The sequence below is a fragment of the Misgurnus anguillicaudatus genome, chromosome 2, assembly GCF_027580225.2.
Source record: "Misgurnus anguillicaudatus chromosome 2, ASM2758022v2, whole genome shotgun sequence".
Classification (NCBI taxonomy): domain Eukaryota; kingdom Metazoa; phylum Chordata; class Actinopteri; order Cypriniformes; family Cobitidae; genus Misgurnus; species Misgurnus anguillicaudatus.
Genome location: NC_073338.2, coordinates 50,661,684 through 50,679,744, shown reverse-complemented (window position 1 = coordinate 50,679,744; position 18,061 = coordinate 50,661,684). Strand labels below are relative to the sequence as shown.

Sequence of the window (18,061 nt, the reverse complement as noted above, 5' to 3'; positions counted from 1 at the left end):
GAGTGAGACAGCATTAAAGAGGACGAGACAGCTTGATAGAGAGTGAGAGAGCATAACTGACAAAGTGACAGAGTGAGACAGCGTAAGGGAGAACAAGACAGCTTGACAGAGAGAAAGACAGCATAAAAGAGAGTGAGACAAAGTGACACAGTCAAAGTGACAGAGTGAGACAGCGTAAAAGTGAACAAGAAAGCTTGATAGAGAGTGAGACAGCGTAAAAGAGAGTGAGACACAAAAACAGAGACAGCTTGACAGAGAGTGAGACAGCATAAAAAAGAGTGAGACAGAGTGACACAGACAAAGTGACAGAGTGAGACAGTGTAAGGGAGAACAAGACAGCTTGATAGAGAGTGAGACAGCGTAAAAGAGTGAGACAGAAAAACAGAGACAGCTTGACAGAGAGTGAGACAGCATAAAAAAGAGACAAAGTAAAAAAAGTGAGACGTGACAAAGAAAACAGAGACCGCTTGAAAGACAGAAAACTGAGACAATTTGAGTGTAGGGGTGGCCGATATGGATTCATTTTATATCATTGTAACGATATGCATCACGGTTGAAGTTTTTTTATTTTTTAATAAGGTTTTTATGTTATTTAAATTTTTAATGAGATATAATTTTCATGATCTCACAAAAAGTTTATACATGCTAAAACAAACTCAAGCACACTGAAGATCAACAGTCAGTGATGAAAAAATATAATAAATAATAATGCCTATCTTACTAAATTTAGAAAAGTGATTTAGTTAAGAGCAGTGAGAGATTTTCTCTCAATGCTGTTTGATAAACACGAGTGACAGACAGAAGTAAAATTAAATAACTTCCCCTTTAAGACCAAAGTCCAGATCTGTTACACGCGTTTTCTTTTTCAACCGTTTACTTTCTCTTAAGACCTAAATGGTCATGTTTACGAGGATCGCTCCCGTAAAAGGGGACCTAGTAACATTGCTGTAACATTTGCGGAAAGTGTTGTGTGTGAACAAAGACAGAAACAATGCTGTAAGGAAGTTAATATTTATCCCTTTAAAACAGGGGATTTACATGCACATTAACATTCACGAGGAGAAATGTTTGCAAACTAAACTGAAGCATAGATCAGGAAGCTCATCATCATCCACGCTTAAGCTGAGATCTATCACCAGCATGCGCAACTAGAACAGTGCGTCACACGCTTATGATCTTATCATAAACAAAAATGCATGCACGGTTTGTCCTGAGAGAGAAATCACGGATAATAAGCAAACTTCAGAGGATGGAGAAAAAACTACCAAGTAGAGCTGGACGGTATGACAGTATATTCTGTAACCCTGAAGTAAAATGTCAGACGTAACAAATTTTTCTATTCCGTCTATACAATGAAATGTAAATAAGTGAGCGTGGCTAACTCTGCACTCCCACATGTCAGACTTGAGTGTGATAAAGAAATATGTAAAATAATCCACTCATAACAAATAAACAAGTTATTTGTGTAATTTCCTAATAAGTGCAAGTAAATCCACAGCAGCTCATGCAGCAGCAGGTCTCTCGAGTCTCTAAAGGCGCACGCAAGGAGATACGTCCCCAAATAAAGAAAGCTCCTCTCGCACATACTAATAGTTGTAAAGTTTTCTGAACTTTAAGCAAGCTAAGAAAAAACCCGCGTTTATTTCAGTGACACGTGCGCTGCGAGAGCGATGTAGTTTGACGCGCCTTTTGTCTACAGTACAAACATCTTTGAATAGAAAGACGAGAAAGAGACGCAAAGGTTAATAGAAAGAAAAGTGCATCAAGACCTTAAAACAGACTTAATGGCCATCGCCTCATAGCACCCATCATATTTATATCTATATCTAGAGATCCGTTTCTTTTTATCAAGACTTAATCTGTTGTTATATTCTGGGCATTTTAACTTTAACTTGCCCATATTTTAAAACTGTGAGCATTTAGTTAAAAGCTATAGTGGGTGGCAAATATTTTTGGTCAACCAAGCAGGACTTTAAACAAGTCATATGCCTTACGGTATGTATTTGAATGCACACAGATTCCGGAAAGTCATTTGCAGTGTTTTTTCTATAATGTGTGAAATAAGATAGTGAGCGACAAAGACACTTCGGTTAATATTTCTTCTAGGCTTATTAACTGGCCAACATTTGTGTATGCCCGGCTGATTAACCTTAAATCTAGCAACATCTACAAGACACACGTGAGTGGTTGTCGTACCTGAGTAAGTATTGATATTGCAGCTGCTGTAACTGAATCATATTTAGAGCGTTAATCTCATGTTGACGTTTCATCCTCTCTTGATCTGGATCTCCCTACAAGGAAAACACACACATGAAACACTTGTGATGCTCTACACCACAGGCAGAAAACCTATATGGTCATGTCACACAGAAAAACAAAAGTGTAATTACCACCATCGGAGGCAGTGGCGTGCCCGGGCTGAAGGGTACTCTCCCCCAAACCTTAATAATTTCACCAAGAGGCTGAAACGCCTCGTCGCAGCCTCGCTTCACCTGCAGGGTCATGGTGAAATAACCTGCCTGAAACCACTCGAACATCTCCTGGTTATTGAACGGCCCTTGAAAAGACAGACCCCAGTCTCTATACATGGATGGCTTCACAATAAGCAGTTCAAACTGGCCTTTGTTAATCATTTTTAAGATGTAAGTGGTTAATGCATGCTACAGCTTTAACTACAAACGAAATATTGACGTTGAAAAGTTTTCGATGCACGACTGCATGTTTAAAAAAAGTGATTTGCCCACCTTGGATCTCTCCCTGTGGATCCTTGTAATACCATTTAAACGCAGCCTCGTGAGTAATAGGAAGAGCGGTGGGTTTGTGGCCAATCTTAGCAGCCAAACGCTCATCGTCCAGAACCCCGTCCTGCAGGTACGCCACCATTTTCTCAGCTTCCTGTTTAAATCGAAAGGAGAGGATATGCATTCAACATTTAATCCTTATTACACATCTACAATGAGACTGCAGGTATGACCTTTTTAGATAAACAAAAACTAAGCTGTAACACACTATGCAAGCATGCTTCCCACAGGGTTCCCACACCTTAGTTAACTTCAAATCCAAGGACCTTTCAAGGACTTTCCAGGTCCGATACCCTCATATTCAATGACTAAATTTGGGGACACATTTCAAGTGAGAGCAAGGTTACATTGTGTTACCTTTAAAGATACATTGTTAAAGTTCCCTTTTGAGGGAACTCGCGCTGCGTCACTACAGTGACACTTTGGGACGCCTTCCCAAAGTGCGTCTGAATGTGTATATCAAATTCAACCAATGGTGAGGCTTAACGACAATTACAGGGTGACGCGGGAGCCAGGAAGTATATAGCTATCTGAAATATTGCCAAAAACGGCGTTACAGGAACGCAGGAAGTATGGCGAGGGAGACGCAGCGTCTCGTTCCCTTCTCAGGGAACAACAGTTACATACTTAACCCGAGACGTTTCCACACAACTATGCCAAAAATTAATTTGGTATGAATCAACATTCGCATACAGAAGATATAAGCATTTAAAGCGAACAGTTTAGCACGTGTGCTTATGAAGTCTAGAATTTATATGATATTATCCTACACTACACAAGGAATACGGATTGTTTTTTTTTCATAAAAAATCTTGCATAAAATGGATTCAAGCACTTTCATTGACCTGTATCTATGTATGTATATTTTTAAAAACTTTCCACGGACTTGAATTTTCCCCCCAGATTCACAAACTTTCAAGGATTTCAAGGATCCATGCTCCCAATTTATGCAATCTGTTCAGCAGCTGCCGTTTGCTCTCCTGTACAATAAACAACCAACCCAAACCTGCTCAAAGTGCTTGAGTCCCTCATCTTCATCCATGTCGGAGGGCAAGACAGAGGGCCGACCGATGGGACCCACAATGCCTGTGGAGTGGAGAAGTGAAGCCACCGGCACCTCCAGAGGTTTGACCTGCTGGGTCTGAATGGAAACTGGCTGAGCAGGAAGCACTGATGGTGACGGGACAGAAAGATCTGGAAGTAAGAACGGGATTTGCTCAGCATTCCTAAATAAAACCCTGTAGAGTCTTAAAAATGTTTATTTTGTAAGGTATACCAGAGATCGTGTTAGTGATATGTGGTATGGAAATGGCCTCCACGATGCTGTTGGGTAGGGTTGTGTGTAGTGGTGCTTTAGATGGTTCTGGTCTGAGTTCTGGTACTGTTACTCTCTCCGGTGCTCTCTCACTTTCTCTGGCTTGATCTGGGTGAACAGTAGGAGGAGGTGCAGGGGTTTTGGGTTGGGGAGGAGTAACCGCTGCTGACAACGGTACAGCCACTGGTGACGGCTCCTCTGATTTACTGCCTCCTTCAAAAAGACAAATATTTGAAGTAAATGGGTTGTGAATGATGTCATCTTGATGTACGACTATAATTTATGCATTTTAAAGCGACAATCTACATTCCAATCTGCAAAACTTGCATGCAAAGTCATGTAAAAGTAAAAAAACATTGATTCATTTTGTGTTATGCTGACAGCCACAGGCCCTCCAACAATGACTGTATGCGTGCCACATTCCTTTGATATGGTTGCATGCTTTGATATTTGTTTGCAACATTTTTTTTATATGTTTGCACGCAACATTTCTTCATGCAACTTTTTTTAGAACAATAAACTAGTCAATTTAATCATAAAATGTTGAAGATTAATTAATTTATTGGGTGGTATTTTTATTTTAAATATCAAAACTAAACAGAACATGTTTACGCTCAGGGTTCCCACACCTTAGTTAACTTAAAATTCAAGGACTTTTCAAGGACTTTCCAGGTCCGATACCCTTAAATTCAAGGACTAAATGTGGGGACACATTTCAAGTGAGAGCAAAGTTACATTGCGTTACCTTTAAGATAGACTGTTACAGTTCCCTTTCGAGGGAACTTGCACTGTGTCACTGCGGTGACACACGGGTGCGTCTAAATGTGTATATCAAATTCAACCAATGGTGAGGCTTAATGATAAAAACAGGGTGACGTGGGAGCCAGGAAGTGTATCTATATCTGAAATATTGCCAAAGACGGCGTTACAGGAAGTATGGCAAGAGAGACGCAGCGTCTCGTTCCCTTCTCAGGGAACAACAGTTACATAAATAACCTGAGACGTTTTTATGTCTCAAACACAACTATGCAAAAAAAGCATTATGGTATGAATCAACATTTGCATACAGAAGATATAAGCATTTAAACGAACAGTTTAGCACGTGTGCTTATAAAGTCTAGAATTTTTATGATATTATCCTACACTACACAGGGAATAATATGGAATTTTTTTCAGAAAACTTCTTGCATAAAATCGTTTCAAGCACTTTCAATGACCTGTATCGATGTATGTAACTTCCCAGGGCCCTAAATTTTCCCCCAGATTCACAAACTTTCAAGGACCTGTGGGAACCCTGCTAGCTGTGGCCTAAAAAACATTATTGGTCTAATCTTCTCACCTTCACTTCTTTCCGTCCCATGTCTAGTGTCTTTGTCAGCATCTTTGGTTTGTTCCGATTCGCCGTCATCTCTTTCCATATATTCTTCACTCTCCTCCAGCGGCCGGAAGTCCAGCTCCGCCTCTTCCAAAATTGGCTCCTTAGGAGCTTTCTAATTTGGTAGACAAGAAAACAAATTATGCTAACACTCCATCAAATTAAATAAACTTAATTTGACCAAAAGCAGTCAAATAGAATTACTTTGTACAGATTTACTATAACATTGCAATAATTCAAGATAGTAAAGTTTAAAACTCACTTCATATGTTCTCACCTTCAGTGAGAGGAAGGCCCCCGAGGAGTCAAACGTCCCCGTCTCCTCCTCAGCGTCTTCAAGACACCATTCTGGCAAACTGTCTCTCTCCTCTTCTAAGCTGCCACTACCCGACTGAGGTCTACGGTAACCGGCGCGTTCCTCGTCCCTCGAGTCGAACGGAAAGCGCCGCCGTTGGTCCGGGTGTTCCCGCCACCCTGCGGACCGTGGGCCATCTACAAATGAAGAATTATGTTAATGAAAAATAATAATATCAGGTTGCACAGCGATTAACTTGACTAATTTGGATCTAACATATTGCACATGTGTTAGAAAAAAATGAACAAATTATTAGAAGACTAGAAAATGTTGACATCGGCCTTCTGAGCTTCACATCTCCTTTTGTGTTCCAGGGGAAAGTGTCACGGCATGTGGGAGAGAAAGTCACAAAAGAGTTTCCATTTTCGGGTGAACTATTGCTTTAAAAAACATGGTTCCTTTTTTAAAGGTATGGAAAAAAGTGATGGGTAATAAATTTATTTGGATGACATATCAGTGTTTTTCCACACATTGACTTTACTTGGGCGGGCCTCCCAGTTATATTAACAACTGTCGAAATATATTTGGCATTTAATTTAGTCTATTTTGTTCTTCAGTGATATTGACACTCTTTGATAGTGACATTTTGCATTCAAGCACGTCATGTCTCTTCTGATGAGTTCGGTGTGCACTCTCTGTTTCTCAACTGATCCATTGGTCGTATTTTCAATCTGCAATGTCATACTGCGCAATTTGGCGTGTAACGAAAACGCAGCTATTGTTGTGTAAGAGTCAGTCAGCGCTATTGCACTAAAGCACATGTGCAGTCTCAAGCTTGCCTCCGGTTTCTATGCCTTAACAACTGGCTCTTGCTTTGAAATTCACGACCACGTGCTGCACTTTCTATCTGTCATTTTTATAATAATATTATTAATGAATCGTCTTTTTATATCCAAAATGTTTGCTCAGAGAGCACAGAGATGGTAGCAAATAAGCAATGTTAATGTCAAGCCCATTGCACTGAACAAGCAATTATAGGTGCCAAATAACCTTATGTCAAGATATAAAAAACACAAAGTTTTAATATAAAAACACCAATCACTGGGAAAGCAAGTAGACTTTTGAATCTGAAATAATAAGTGGATTAATCTGCAAAAGAGGAATAGCAAGAGAGGCACTTTTACTGCTTCTGCTCCATCTAATAAAAAACTAAATAACCCATCACATTTATAATATATAGACCTACATTGTCTGCATCCAAATACCCACACTTGTGGTCTTGGCCACTTGAGAACGCGTACATGCTACAGGAAGTAAGTGAGCAAGACTGTTACTTGTCTTAAAACTAGCAAAAGCCTTAACACCCACCAAACCCACATAATCTTGAATACTACTTGGGAGCAGTGCAATGGTTCAAATTTCCCACGGTTTAGTGTATAAGTCACTGGTTTAGGGTAACGTTTCAGTACGTTTCGGTGTGTGCATGTTTATGGGGACAAAAAAGCTACTGTCAAATTCAAAGAAAATAAATTTTTTTATTGGGTTAAAAACACCTAACACTTTGGTCACAACAGGCTTCTTAACAAAATAAAACCTAAACAGTTTTTAACCTCGGCCAAAATCAACATTTTCACTTAAGTGTTTCACTTGCATTATTATACTACCAACATATCGAGGGCGTGGAACCAGAGGGGCGTAAGTGACATTTAACAAACTTTACAGGAGAGCCAAAACTTTGACCACACTTCAATCAACTGTATCTATTAACCTTCAACCACAACATTGCAACCACATTCAGTCAGGTCTCAATATTTTTCTCAGATAATTGACAATAACCAAAATAATCCCAGACGACTGTTTCATACCATAAACAAACTTTGTAAAGGAAACTTCTCCCCTAGTGTACCTAATGCTCATAAAAGTATCACTTCTGTCTCATCTGATGTCGTTTTTAATCATAAACTTTTCTGGCTCTTATTTTTCACATTTCTCCTCACTGGATGCTTATTCTATCGATAGGGAAGTTTCAAAATTGAAAGCTACCACTTCTCCACTTGATCCCATACCTAGTGATTTGTTTAAATCATGTTTCGCTTCCCTATGCCCGGTTGTCCAGAGTAAAGTCAATGATTCCTAGCAAATTGCAGCTGTAACACCTATACCAATAAAGAACAACGCAGACTGGGACAACCTCAATAACTTTAGTCCCATTTCAAATTCCCCTTTTCTTGCCAAATTGCTTGGGCAGACTGTGGCCTCACAATTACACACCCATCTCACTGTCGATAATTTTTTTGGAGCCCCTTCAACCTGGTTTCCGAAAACTAGTCAAGGTCACAAATGACCTGTTAGTCGCCGCGGACTCTGGCTGTCTTGCAATTTTGATTCTCCCCGATCTAAGTGCAGCATTTGACACAGTGGATAATTATTTTCTACTCAATCGATTGAAAAATGTTTTTGGGCTTACTGATAGTGTGTTATATTGGGCACTGTCTTTCCTATCAAATCGAACGCAGATTGTGTCTCTGGGTGGATGCAGATCCAAAGTTGGAACAGTGCAATTTGGAGTTCCCCAGGGATCTGTTTTAAGTCCCTTGCTTTTTAGTATGTACATTTTTTCCCTGGGCCAACTTCTTAGATCTTTGGGTCTTAATTTAGATTTTTATGCAGACGAGACACAAATTTATATTCATACAAAGCCTGCCGATAACACAGCTGTTGTCTTTTTTGAACACTGCATTTCTGAGATAAAAATATGTCTTTTTTCATTCACAAGATTACACGGCATCTGATGGTCCCGGAAAGACACGTGACCTGTTGAAAGTCCCGCCCTCCCTTCTACGCAGCGTCTGAATTTTGCAAATTATTTATTTCTCTCTCCAGAAACCACACATTTTTGTTTATGATAAGATTATAAAGGAGCGCGTGAACGCACAGTTCTGTGCTGGTGAATGATCTCAGCTTCAGAGTGGATATTTGACGAGCTCCCTGATCTCTGCTTTAATACAGTTTTCAGACATTTCTCATCGTGATTGTTTATATGCATTTAAAACCCGCATTTTGAGGAGCTGAACGATATATCTTTTTGGGATGACGCGTGCGCGGGTATTTTCGTTTATTATAGCTCAAATGAGCACATGATGCAATATTCTTTTACGCTGCTGAATGATCTCCGTTTCAATGCATTAAGTGACGAGCTAACTTACCTGATATCTGCTTCAGTCCAGTTTGCTAAGATTTCTCATTGTGAATGTTGTAAATCCCTTATTTTAAAGAGTTGAACCAACTTCATGTTGCAATGACACGCGCTTCCTCACTACGGCACGTGCGTCATTGTTTATGCGTCTCATTTATCATTTCCTGACAACTACTTCATTCTAGTTTGCAACATTTCTCGTGGTGAATGTTTATATGCATGTTATCTCTCATTGTAAGGAGCTGAACCAAAACTTGTGTACTAGGACACGCCCATTACGGCATTCTTTCGGCTTCTTGTTCACACAGAATGTTATCCGTGTATCTGACTAGGTCCTCTTTCCGGCAACGATCCCAGAAGATTAACGGGACGAGTTTGTGTTCACACAGACGCTTGTCTGGCAATTTTACAGGTATTTTCTGGGACCAAAGGTCTGTGTGAATGGGGTTATACAGTGCACTTCAAAATGAACATAAAATAGCTTAGAACACTGGGTTACTTTTATATTCTATGCCACTATCTTCAAGTTTTTCGCAAGAAGATCAGTTTTTTAACATTTAATTACAGAAGGGTGTAATTTATATAACTGTAATTTGTTTAATCCACATTGTTTTCGTGCTGTTCTGGTCCGTGTAATAACAGATATAGAAACAATACACAATTATAGACATAAAAAGCCAATGGCACATTATTAAATCTTTTTCTCTGAAGTTTTACGATAAAATTAAAAATTCACTTTGTGATTGACAGCACAAAGCAGTCGATCGTGTTTCCCTTCAACAGTTTAAGCATACGATTTAGATTTATAGATGCCTCTATTCGTCTGAAGATTATTAAGATAGATGAGGACTCATTTAGTGCAGGGCAAAAGGAAGAGTTTTTAACAGGTGCAAAGTATTCTGCTTCTGAAAGTTTCACAAGTATATGAAAGTTTCACAAGTATAGATAATAATCTAAAAGTTCAGCAAATGTTTATTTCTGAGTATTTATGTGTTCATTTTATTTTGAGAAAAACTTAATGTTAAACATAAATTGAATTTTTTACACTTTTCAACATGCACGCTTGGGAACTTCACGCCCACTAGAACATTTGGGTCAAATACAGGAAAGTGCAAAGTGGTTAAGTGCAAAGACCGAGTGTGGGTATTTGGGGACAGCCATAGCCTATCATTAATCTACTATAAATATTACTGTATAGAGTTTGATAGTCTCTCTACACCTCGTAAATAAATCCCTTCAAAAGGGGTCATCTTCACAAGTACTGCTTCAAATATCAGTTCAAAAACTGTAAAGTGCAGTCAGCTTTCTTCATGCCAAAAAGAAGGCAAAGAAAGTTTGAGGTTGATGGATTCATGAATTAATATAAATGGTCAATAAAAAAATTGGGTTATGGTCATACATTACTAGTTGTTTGTCACACATAAAGTAGAATATTTTTTGTTGGTGGGTAATGATGCCACCACAAGTATATACATAGTACATGTAAAGTGCAAATATAAAGAAACTAAACAGAAGTTGATTCCTGTAATACAATCTGACATGATGCAATCTGCAACATCAGCCTTTCAGGTGCACACGCGTGACGAATAATCATCAACTCTGTGTTTAAACCAGTGTTAAGAGAGAAAATTAATAACCAGCATGATGAGACGGATTAACCCAGGTTGGATGTCAACTCACAACTTACTCTGTAACTTTAAAATTACATCGGATACGTTTTGGTTCCCTGGTACTTCAGATCCAGTATAATGCACTTGTTATTTATTATATACACACTTCAAAAAAGGCATGCAGCGCACCTGGACTCGGGGGACACCATCGCTCGGGTTCTCTGCGAGATCCCGCAAGCCTCCAGCCCCCGTCATCATCCTCTCCGTTCTGCTCGTCTCGAGACGTACGCCAGTTTTCACGTATAAACTCAACCTTTCGAGTGTTCCCAGCTCCATCCTCATAGTTGGCCCGTACTTAAGAGAAGCAAGCAATGAGCATTTTAAAGGGGACAGAGAATGAAAAAACATTTTTACCTTGTCTTTGCTGAATAATGGTAGTCTACCCGCATTCACGAACATACATACAAAAAGTGCTAGACATGCTAAACATCTCAGACTCATAGAAATTCCTCTTTTAGAAATGTCAGCCAGAAAACGGCCCAATCTGAAAAACTGATGCTTATGACATCACAGGCATCTCACTGCCACTTCACTTTAAAATAATTGGCTACATTTTTTGAGTGGCAGCAAAGTCAGCCAATCAGTAATGAGATTACAAGTTAAGCCAGTAGGGGGAGCCAAATAGGTGCAAAATCACTTGTTTAAAATCCCCCACCCTTAATAGAGCTATCTGAGAGAGGTTTTTAGGAAGCTTCTAAGGCATTACAGACCCAAACAAAACAAATTTTGTCTACATGTCACATCAAAGAACAAGGATAAATACCCCGTTCAATCATTCTATGTCACCTTTAAAGGATTTAAGATCGTCCCATAGCTCAGAAATAACATGACATCTATTTACTAGGTCTTTTAGTGAAAATGACTTACCATTATTGACTGGAAAATGAGCTGGTGCACCATCTGAAGACATAAAAAAAGATTCAGTGAGCTAAGTTGACATGCAAGGCAACACGTCAACTAACTACGCAAACAAGATGTTATACCTTGTCCCCAAACACAAGCATACTAACCTGGATCTTTTCGACCTGGCTTTTCAAACCTTCTGTCTCCCCTGGAAAAACCAAAAGGAGAAAAAGTGGTGCTATCAGGGTAACCTAGACCAACAATATACGTAATCTATTACGTTTTACTGACGTTTAGTAGGGATGCACATTTTTTGGGTTACATGCTGTGGGGAGTCATTGTATATATATTTTTTTACGTAGGGCATGTGAAGGTTTTACAAACCTCTCCTCCCAACTCTGAGAACGATGCATCTCTCGTCCTCCACGACCAAAACCTCCCTCCACATCATCGAAGCTTCTTTGGTAAAATCCTCCATCACCTCTACCCCTCCCTGTCGTTCAAACTCAAGATTTACTCAAGAACATGCAAGGCTTACAGAGTAACCTTTGCACATCGACTTAATGCAAATGAGAACTTCAGTGCACACATCTGTATAACCAGGCAGGAAGGATAATGTACTAAAAAAAGTCAGCTGGGACACAACTCTGCACTATGCTCTGGATTAACCGAAAGTGCAGCATATCCGCTGTAATAAATTTATTTAGCATGCTGCGCTTCCTTTGAACAGGAAATGTAAAAAAAATGAAAATCCTGTGGTTGAACTGCAGCTCACCTCGTCCCCGTGAGGTACTCCGTCCTCTGGGTGCCCCTGCCACTGTACCCCCTCCCCTTCCCATCAGACGGAGAACTGCCGCACTGTTTACAGACATGGAGAAATTTCTCTGTGGAGACAAACAGATAAACAGCATCAGATGGGCTCGGCTGTGCACAGCCACTGGCTTGCGTGAGTGTGGGAGTGCTTCCTTGACTTTCGACCACAGCATGCGCCAAAACAAGAACATCAAATAATCTGCAAAAATCAAAGGCCACTATTTGAATATGCAGGCACAGCTTTGTAATCCAAATATCAGCCAAACGCGCTTCGTACTGAAGAAAGAAAAGATTTAAAAACCACCTTTCTGACTACTCAATTGTCTTATCTCGTAAATTTATTTATACAAATCTAACTGCTGTGTGAATATATAAACCACCTTTAAGCAGCATTCAATTATGTAACTTTTAAACAATGTTGTATAAACCTCTTAAGAAATAAGACATTCGACTTCTATCTATGATCTGGTTGGATACTAACCTGTTCCTCCTCTGTAAATGGAACTAACGCCAACGGCGGCAGGGGTTCCTCTTGTAAAATAGGTAGAAATTCCTTATCATGAAGATCTACAGGAACCTACAACAAAAAGTAAATATGAAACATCAAATCGCAATACCATTTGCATTAACAAACTAAACATACTCCTAAACCAAACTAAACAGAAAGGAAGCAGAGGGAATCAGTGTCCTCACCAGGTTATCCTTTACATAAAGTGCTAGCATCTCTTCTCTTCCATAACGATAGTCTGCGAGTTTATACTTTGGCATTGCGGGAGAGAGCGGAGGGGAGACCACGCTACTGCTACCCACGCCTCCAGACAGGGCGCGAAGCCTGGGACACAGAGGAGAGAATGGGAAATACTGTAACATGCAACAAAAGCAGCATTTCACAAAGTTTCTTAGCTTACAGAAACAACTATGGCAACAGTGGTAAATCATGAACACAGTCTGTGATACTGTATTTATTTGTTTACAAGACTCATACAGCGCCATTAGATATGGTCTCGTTTATACAGTCGTTGCAGCTCCCTCTTGTGTTTTTTAGAGAGATGTGCAATCATTGCGGTGATCTGAAATCATCACGATGAGGTCAAACAATCGTGAGGAGACGATTATTTAATCATTGTGACAGCCCTACCTGACAGTCAGTTCAACTCACACAGCAACCTTGAAAAATATTCAAGGTATGTCACAATGACAAATTTCTAAATATTTTCTATAAATTCTATAAAAGTTTCCAATTGGGAATATTTCCAAAATTCCCCAGATGGAAAGTTTCCAGAAATTTACCATAACTTTTCCACCCCTTTGCAACCCTAGCAATAATGCAAAAAAACCCTTTTTTTAAAGAATCATACAAAATTCAGTGATTTCGTAAGGGGTTGTTATTCCTACCACTAGATAGCATTCTTTGTATCTCTAAACTTCAACAGTGACAGGACGTACTAGCATAGGGGTTCCCATGTCATATATAGCATAGCAGTTTTTACTTTGAGTAGTGGACAGACAAGCACAACTGAAACTTGTATTTGTTAAAGGACTTTACCTTTGTACAATAACTACCTTTGTTATCTGAGAACTTGTTATAGGTGCTTGTCTGATCGCACAAATACCCCTAAAAGTGTAAAGCTTGAATGCACTGTATGTTTCTATAGATAAAGTCCTTTATTAAAGGCATATGCATATTAATGTAAGTGTAGACAATTATAAAAAACACAAATGTTTACAGTGATTTGTGTCATACAGTCATGAGAGCTAGTAATTGACAGGATTAAACCTGGAACATTCCTAAAGTTGCAGAAAGCAAAGCTTACATTTACATTTATGCATATAGCAGTTGCTTTTATTCAAAGCAACTTATGGTGTTTTTCCACTGCAGAGCACATCTCTCTGTAATAGGGTTTTCCACTGTTTACAATACCTAGTACTTTTTTTTTTTTAGTACCACATTGGTTGAGGTTCCAGGCGAGCCGTATCAATACTAAAACGTGATGTGTAACACTGCAGATCACTGATTGGTCAGAGATAATTGCCACTACCAGCATTAGTGCCATTGGTATGCTCCACTGCTCCTGTGTTGTACGTTTGTTTGTGGTGCATTTATGATAATATCACGGCAGTAGAGGTGGCGCAACTAAAGGTCAAAAATCCCACCCACTTTGAATCAGTACTAAACTGCAGTAAAAAAGCGAACAGAGTCGTAGCATGCAATGGAAAAGTGCATTGAAAATATAATTAATCAGCTTGTGAGCTCCTCAAGAATTGAAACTCACTGCTATGGCCACTCGCCACCAGTTGGGCTAGCAATGCTGAATAAGGCTGTGTACACACCATTAGCCAAAAGCATAACATTATAGCAGATAAAAATAAAACTCACCATTCTGGTCCAAAGTTGAGTGTCTGGGTTTCTGCCATTTTCCTTAAAAGTCTGAGGAAAAAAGATTTCATAAACATTTAATTAAATGCATCACAATAAAACTGCTCTCAAGGCTCCATAAATAAACCAAACCGCAAACATTTAAGTTACATGATTGAATTATGTGTAAATGCATACCAATGTGAAAGATTACACACATATCCATTGGGCTATTATACATACAATGGTGATCACCAAACTGCCATTCATTTGTGCACTTTCACGGTCTATGAATACCACTGAGAAACTAAAGGCACAACCCCTTTGTTGGAATTGCAAATACAGACAATCATAACAAACTCAAAGGCCAAAGGGATAAAAACACACAGAGAGCTCTCTTGACATTTCATTAGCTGGGTTTCCATCACCATGATTTTATGCACATTTTGAAGTATCACTTAAGAAAGGAGTGATGGAAACACTGAATTTCTAATAAAAATGCCTTAATTGGCAAAAAGTTTTTACGATCGCTTGAGGTGGTTTTTGACTTATGCGAAAGAGAGTAGACGTGAATAATAGGAGATTGAAATGCATTTGTTGAATAAATTAACCCCTCGTTTAGCTGTATCAGCTGACGTTGTCTTTACCAAATATACATGCTGCACTGCTAGTAAATTTATAACGCACCTAATTCGTATTTGTTGGTTTTTCTTTTTTGCAAACTTTGACAAGATTTGCTTTACGTTTCGATGGAAACCCAGCTATTGAGAGCCATCCTTCAACCAAATGAAGGATGTGGTTGTGCAAGATTTTATACAGTCACAGTTCTGTATGCGAATGGCTATGTAACGTGAAAAAAACATGTAGTGGGGTGGACAGTACCAAAAATCCATTTCACGTTATTTTATTTCACAGTAACGGCATATTTCACAATGCATTTAAAAACAGTGGAATTTAAAAATTGGCAGATATTTGCCACTCACTATAGCTTTTAACTAAATGCTCACCTGTATAGAGACGGATCTCTAAATATGGAGATTATAAATATGACAGGTGCTATGAAGTAATGATGCTCTTTACTTTCTATACGACCTTAACCGCTGTGTCTCTTCACGTCTTTCTGATCATTTACATTAGGGATGCACCAATAAATCGGCTGATGACGCTCTTGCTGTGCTTCTCAACCACTACGGTGAAATGCCGCCACATCCAAAAGCCAGAAGGCGCTCCCGCGCAGAAACTCAACATGGGCCGCAGAAGAAAAAACATTTACACGTGCATCTCCATGAAATGGTTCAAGGATATATTTATATTGCTGTTCTTCAAACCTTTTCAGGTATTTTCATGATAATAAAGAATATGTATAATGATTATGTTTGACGAGTGTTGTTTTTTCAAATGCATGTTATAAACAACTCAATCTAACAGTGATTTTAGATCATATTATTGGTGTATATCGGCATTTATCGTCCTATCCATAATTGACCCAGGTTTTAAAGGCTAGGAACAGAATTTTGAATTTGATGCGAGCTGCTATTAGAGCTGCGCGATTAATCGTTAAAAGATAGTGATCTCAATTCAAACCCCCCCCCCCCAAGCGATCTTAATCCAGCATTTTGACGATTCAGGTAATTCAATTTTAAGGAGGAAAGACGCAGTCTCGTCAGTTCTCTTGACAACACACAATCCCAGCGGCCGCGATGACGTCTTGACTTCATATTAATTATTGCGCAAGCCAGATGTGCTCGTGTTCACTCCACTGGTACAGCGGATGCTTTCGCCGCAATAGATAGAAAGAAACAGAATCTAAAGAGAATGAGTGAGGCAGAGCAATGCGCAGGTATGTCTGACAAGAACCCTGACGTCATATTAGTACCAAAAAGTTGTTTTTAGCACAGGGGGAAACATTGGCTGCGGAGCCTGCGTCCAAATAACCACACTTGCTGTCTTTGTACTTGACCGCTTGACTACTTACATTGCGTTTTCCTGTATGTGGCCCAAGTGTTCTAGTGGGCGTGAAGTTTAAGCGTGCATGTAGATTTATTCACCAGATGGACGTTCACGCCGCCAGCAAGAGCGTCAAAAAACGCTCTGACGCTTAAATGCATTCTCTGGATTCCTCTCAAGCAAAGGTTTCCGCCTTACGATTGGTTGCCGCAGAACTTTTCCACCTTGCGATTGGTTGCCACCGACCCGCATCATAGCTCATTACCATAAAGTAATGTCAATCAATGTGGCAGCAATTTGAACCAAAACATATTCCTTTTTTTTATTTAGGCTACTTAAAATGTCTATTTTAATACATAATCACTCTACAATTAACATTAACTGAATTTAAAGATTATCTACACTTATCTGAAACTTTCAGAAGCATAATTCTTTGAACCTGTAAAAACTAATGTTAAACTAACATTCAGGGGTTGTAGGTCTTATTATTATTATTATCACTCTTGCTGCTGCATTCTGGATCATCTGTAGGAGTTTGATTGTGCGGGCTGAGAGTCCAGCCAACAACAGATCGCAATAGTCCAGTCTCAACAGGAAAAGTGCCTAGACTAGGAGCATGCTCAGATAGGAAAGGTCTAATTTTTCTAATGTTGTAGAGGATGGGACACGCCCAAAAATATTCAACAATAAAGAACCAAAACTAACACGAGAAGACCTGAGAACAAACACAATTTCAGCACGTGAGAAAAAGGTAAACAACACAGCATTCTAAATCGGACAGCCAATCTTATTCACAGCTATTTCATGTACTACGACTTTTGATCAGTAAGTTCTTATCGATCTGAAATCGCTGTTAGTTTGAGTCGTTTATAACATGCATTTGAAAAAGCGACATTCGTCAAACATAATTATTAAGCATATTCTTTATTATCATGAAAATACCTGAAAAGGTTTGAAGAACAGCAATATAAATATATCCTTAAGACATTTCCTGAAGATGCGTGTCATAATAGCTGCGTGTGTATTGTTCTTCGTCTACAGCGCATTTTGAGTTTCTGCACAATAGCGCCCCCTGGCTTTTGGATGTAGCGGCATTTCACCGTAATTCATTGAGAAGCATAGCAAGCATTATCGGCCGATCGATCGGAGCATCCCTAGTAGTCGCTCCCGAAATTCGCTCAACATTTGCATGAAGTTAAACTTTTCTTAACTTTCTCGCATCGCTGGACACGCCCATACGGTCGCCAACGGTAACTTTCGCTTGTGCCGCTGGAAGTCACCAGGTTTCCATTGAAATTAATAAGATTGCGTCGCTTTGCTACTGATGGTCGCTGGCTGTCTGAATGGGGCGTTACGCGCTTCTGTAGACTTATGCTGATAAATTGCTTCTCCTGATCAAAGATGTTTGTACTATGAGCAAATGGCACGTCAAACTATACCACTCCAGCAG

The 18,061-nt window shown here is 39.4% G+C and overlaps 2 protein-coding genes across 4 annotated transcripts in view; one reads left to right on the top strand and one right to left on the bottom strand.

Moving 5' to 3' along the window:
* Positions 1–18,061, top strand: part of LOC141349067 (tripartite motif-containing protein 16-like protein) — a 267,698-nt gene that overhangs the window by 109,260 nt on the left and 140,377 nt on the right. The gene's annotated exons all lie outside the window — the stretch shown is intronic.
* The window catches only part of LOC141349031 (GRB10-interacting GYF protein 2-like), a 48,233-nt gene that overhangs the window by 28,051 nt on the left and 2,121 nt on the right, over positions 1–18,061 (bottom strand). For 2 of the 3 annotated variants that reach the window (XM_073857360.1, XM_073857362.1), the window contains exons 2-16: positions 14,686–14,736; positions 13,002–13,140; positions 12,790–12,885; positions 12,271–12,379; positions 11,880–11,988; positions 11,663–11,703; positions 11,520–11,552; positions 10,782–10,946; positions 5,754–5,983; positions 5,456–5,606; positions 4,078–4,329; positions 3,808–3,995; positions 2,745–2,895; positions 2,391–2,557; positions 2,197–2,291 (exon numbers count right to left, since the gene is read on the bottom strand). In XM_073857360.1, coding sequence (XP_073713461.1) covers positions 2,197–2,291; positions 2,391–2,557; positions 2,745–2,895; positions 3,808–3,995; positions 4,078–4,329; positions 5,456–5,606; positions 5,754–5,983; positions 10,782–10,946; positions 11,520–11,552; positions 11,663–11,703; positions 11,880–11,988; positions 12,271–12,379; positions 12,790–12,885; positions 13,002–13,140; positions 14,686–14,723 — 1,964 coding nt within the window. In that variant the 5' untranslated portion in view covers positions 14,724–14,736. The remainder of the gene's footprint in view (positions 1–2,196; positions 2,292–2,390; positions 2,558–2,744; positions 2,896–3,807; positions 3,996–4,077; positions 4,330–5,455; positions 5,607–5,753; positions 5,984–10,781; positions 10,947–11,519; positions 11,553–11,662; positions 11,704–11,879; positions 11,989–12,270; positions 12,380–12,789; positions 12,886–13,001; positions 13,141–14,685; positions 14,737–18,061) is intronic. The other variant, XM_073857370.1, reaches the window with a different exon arrangement.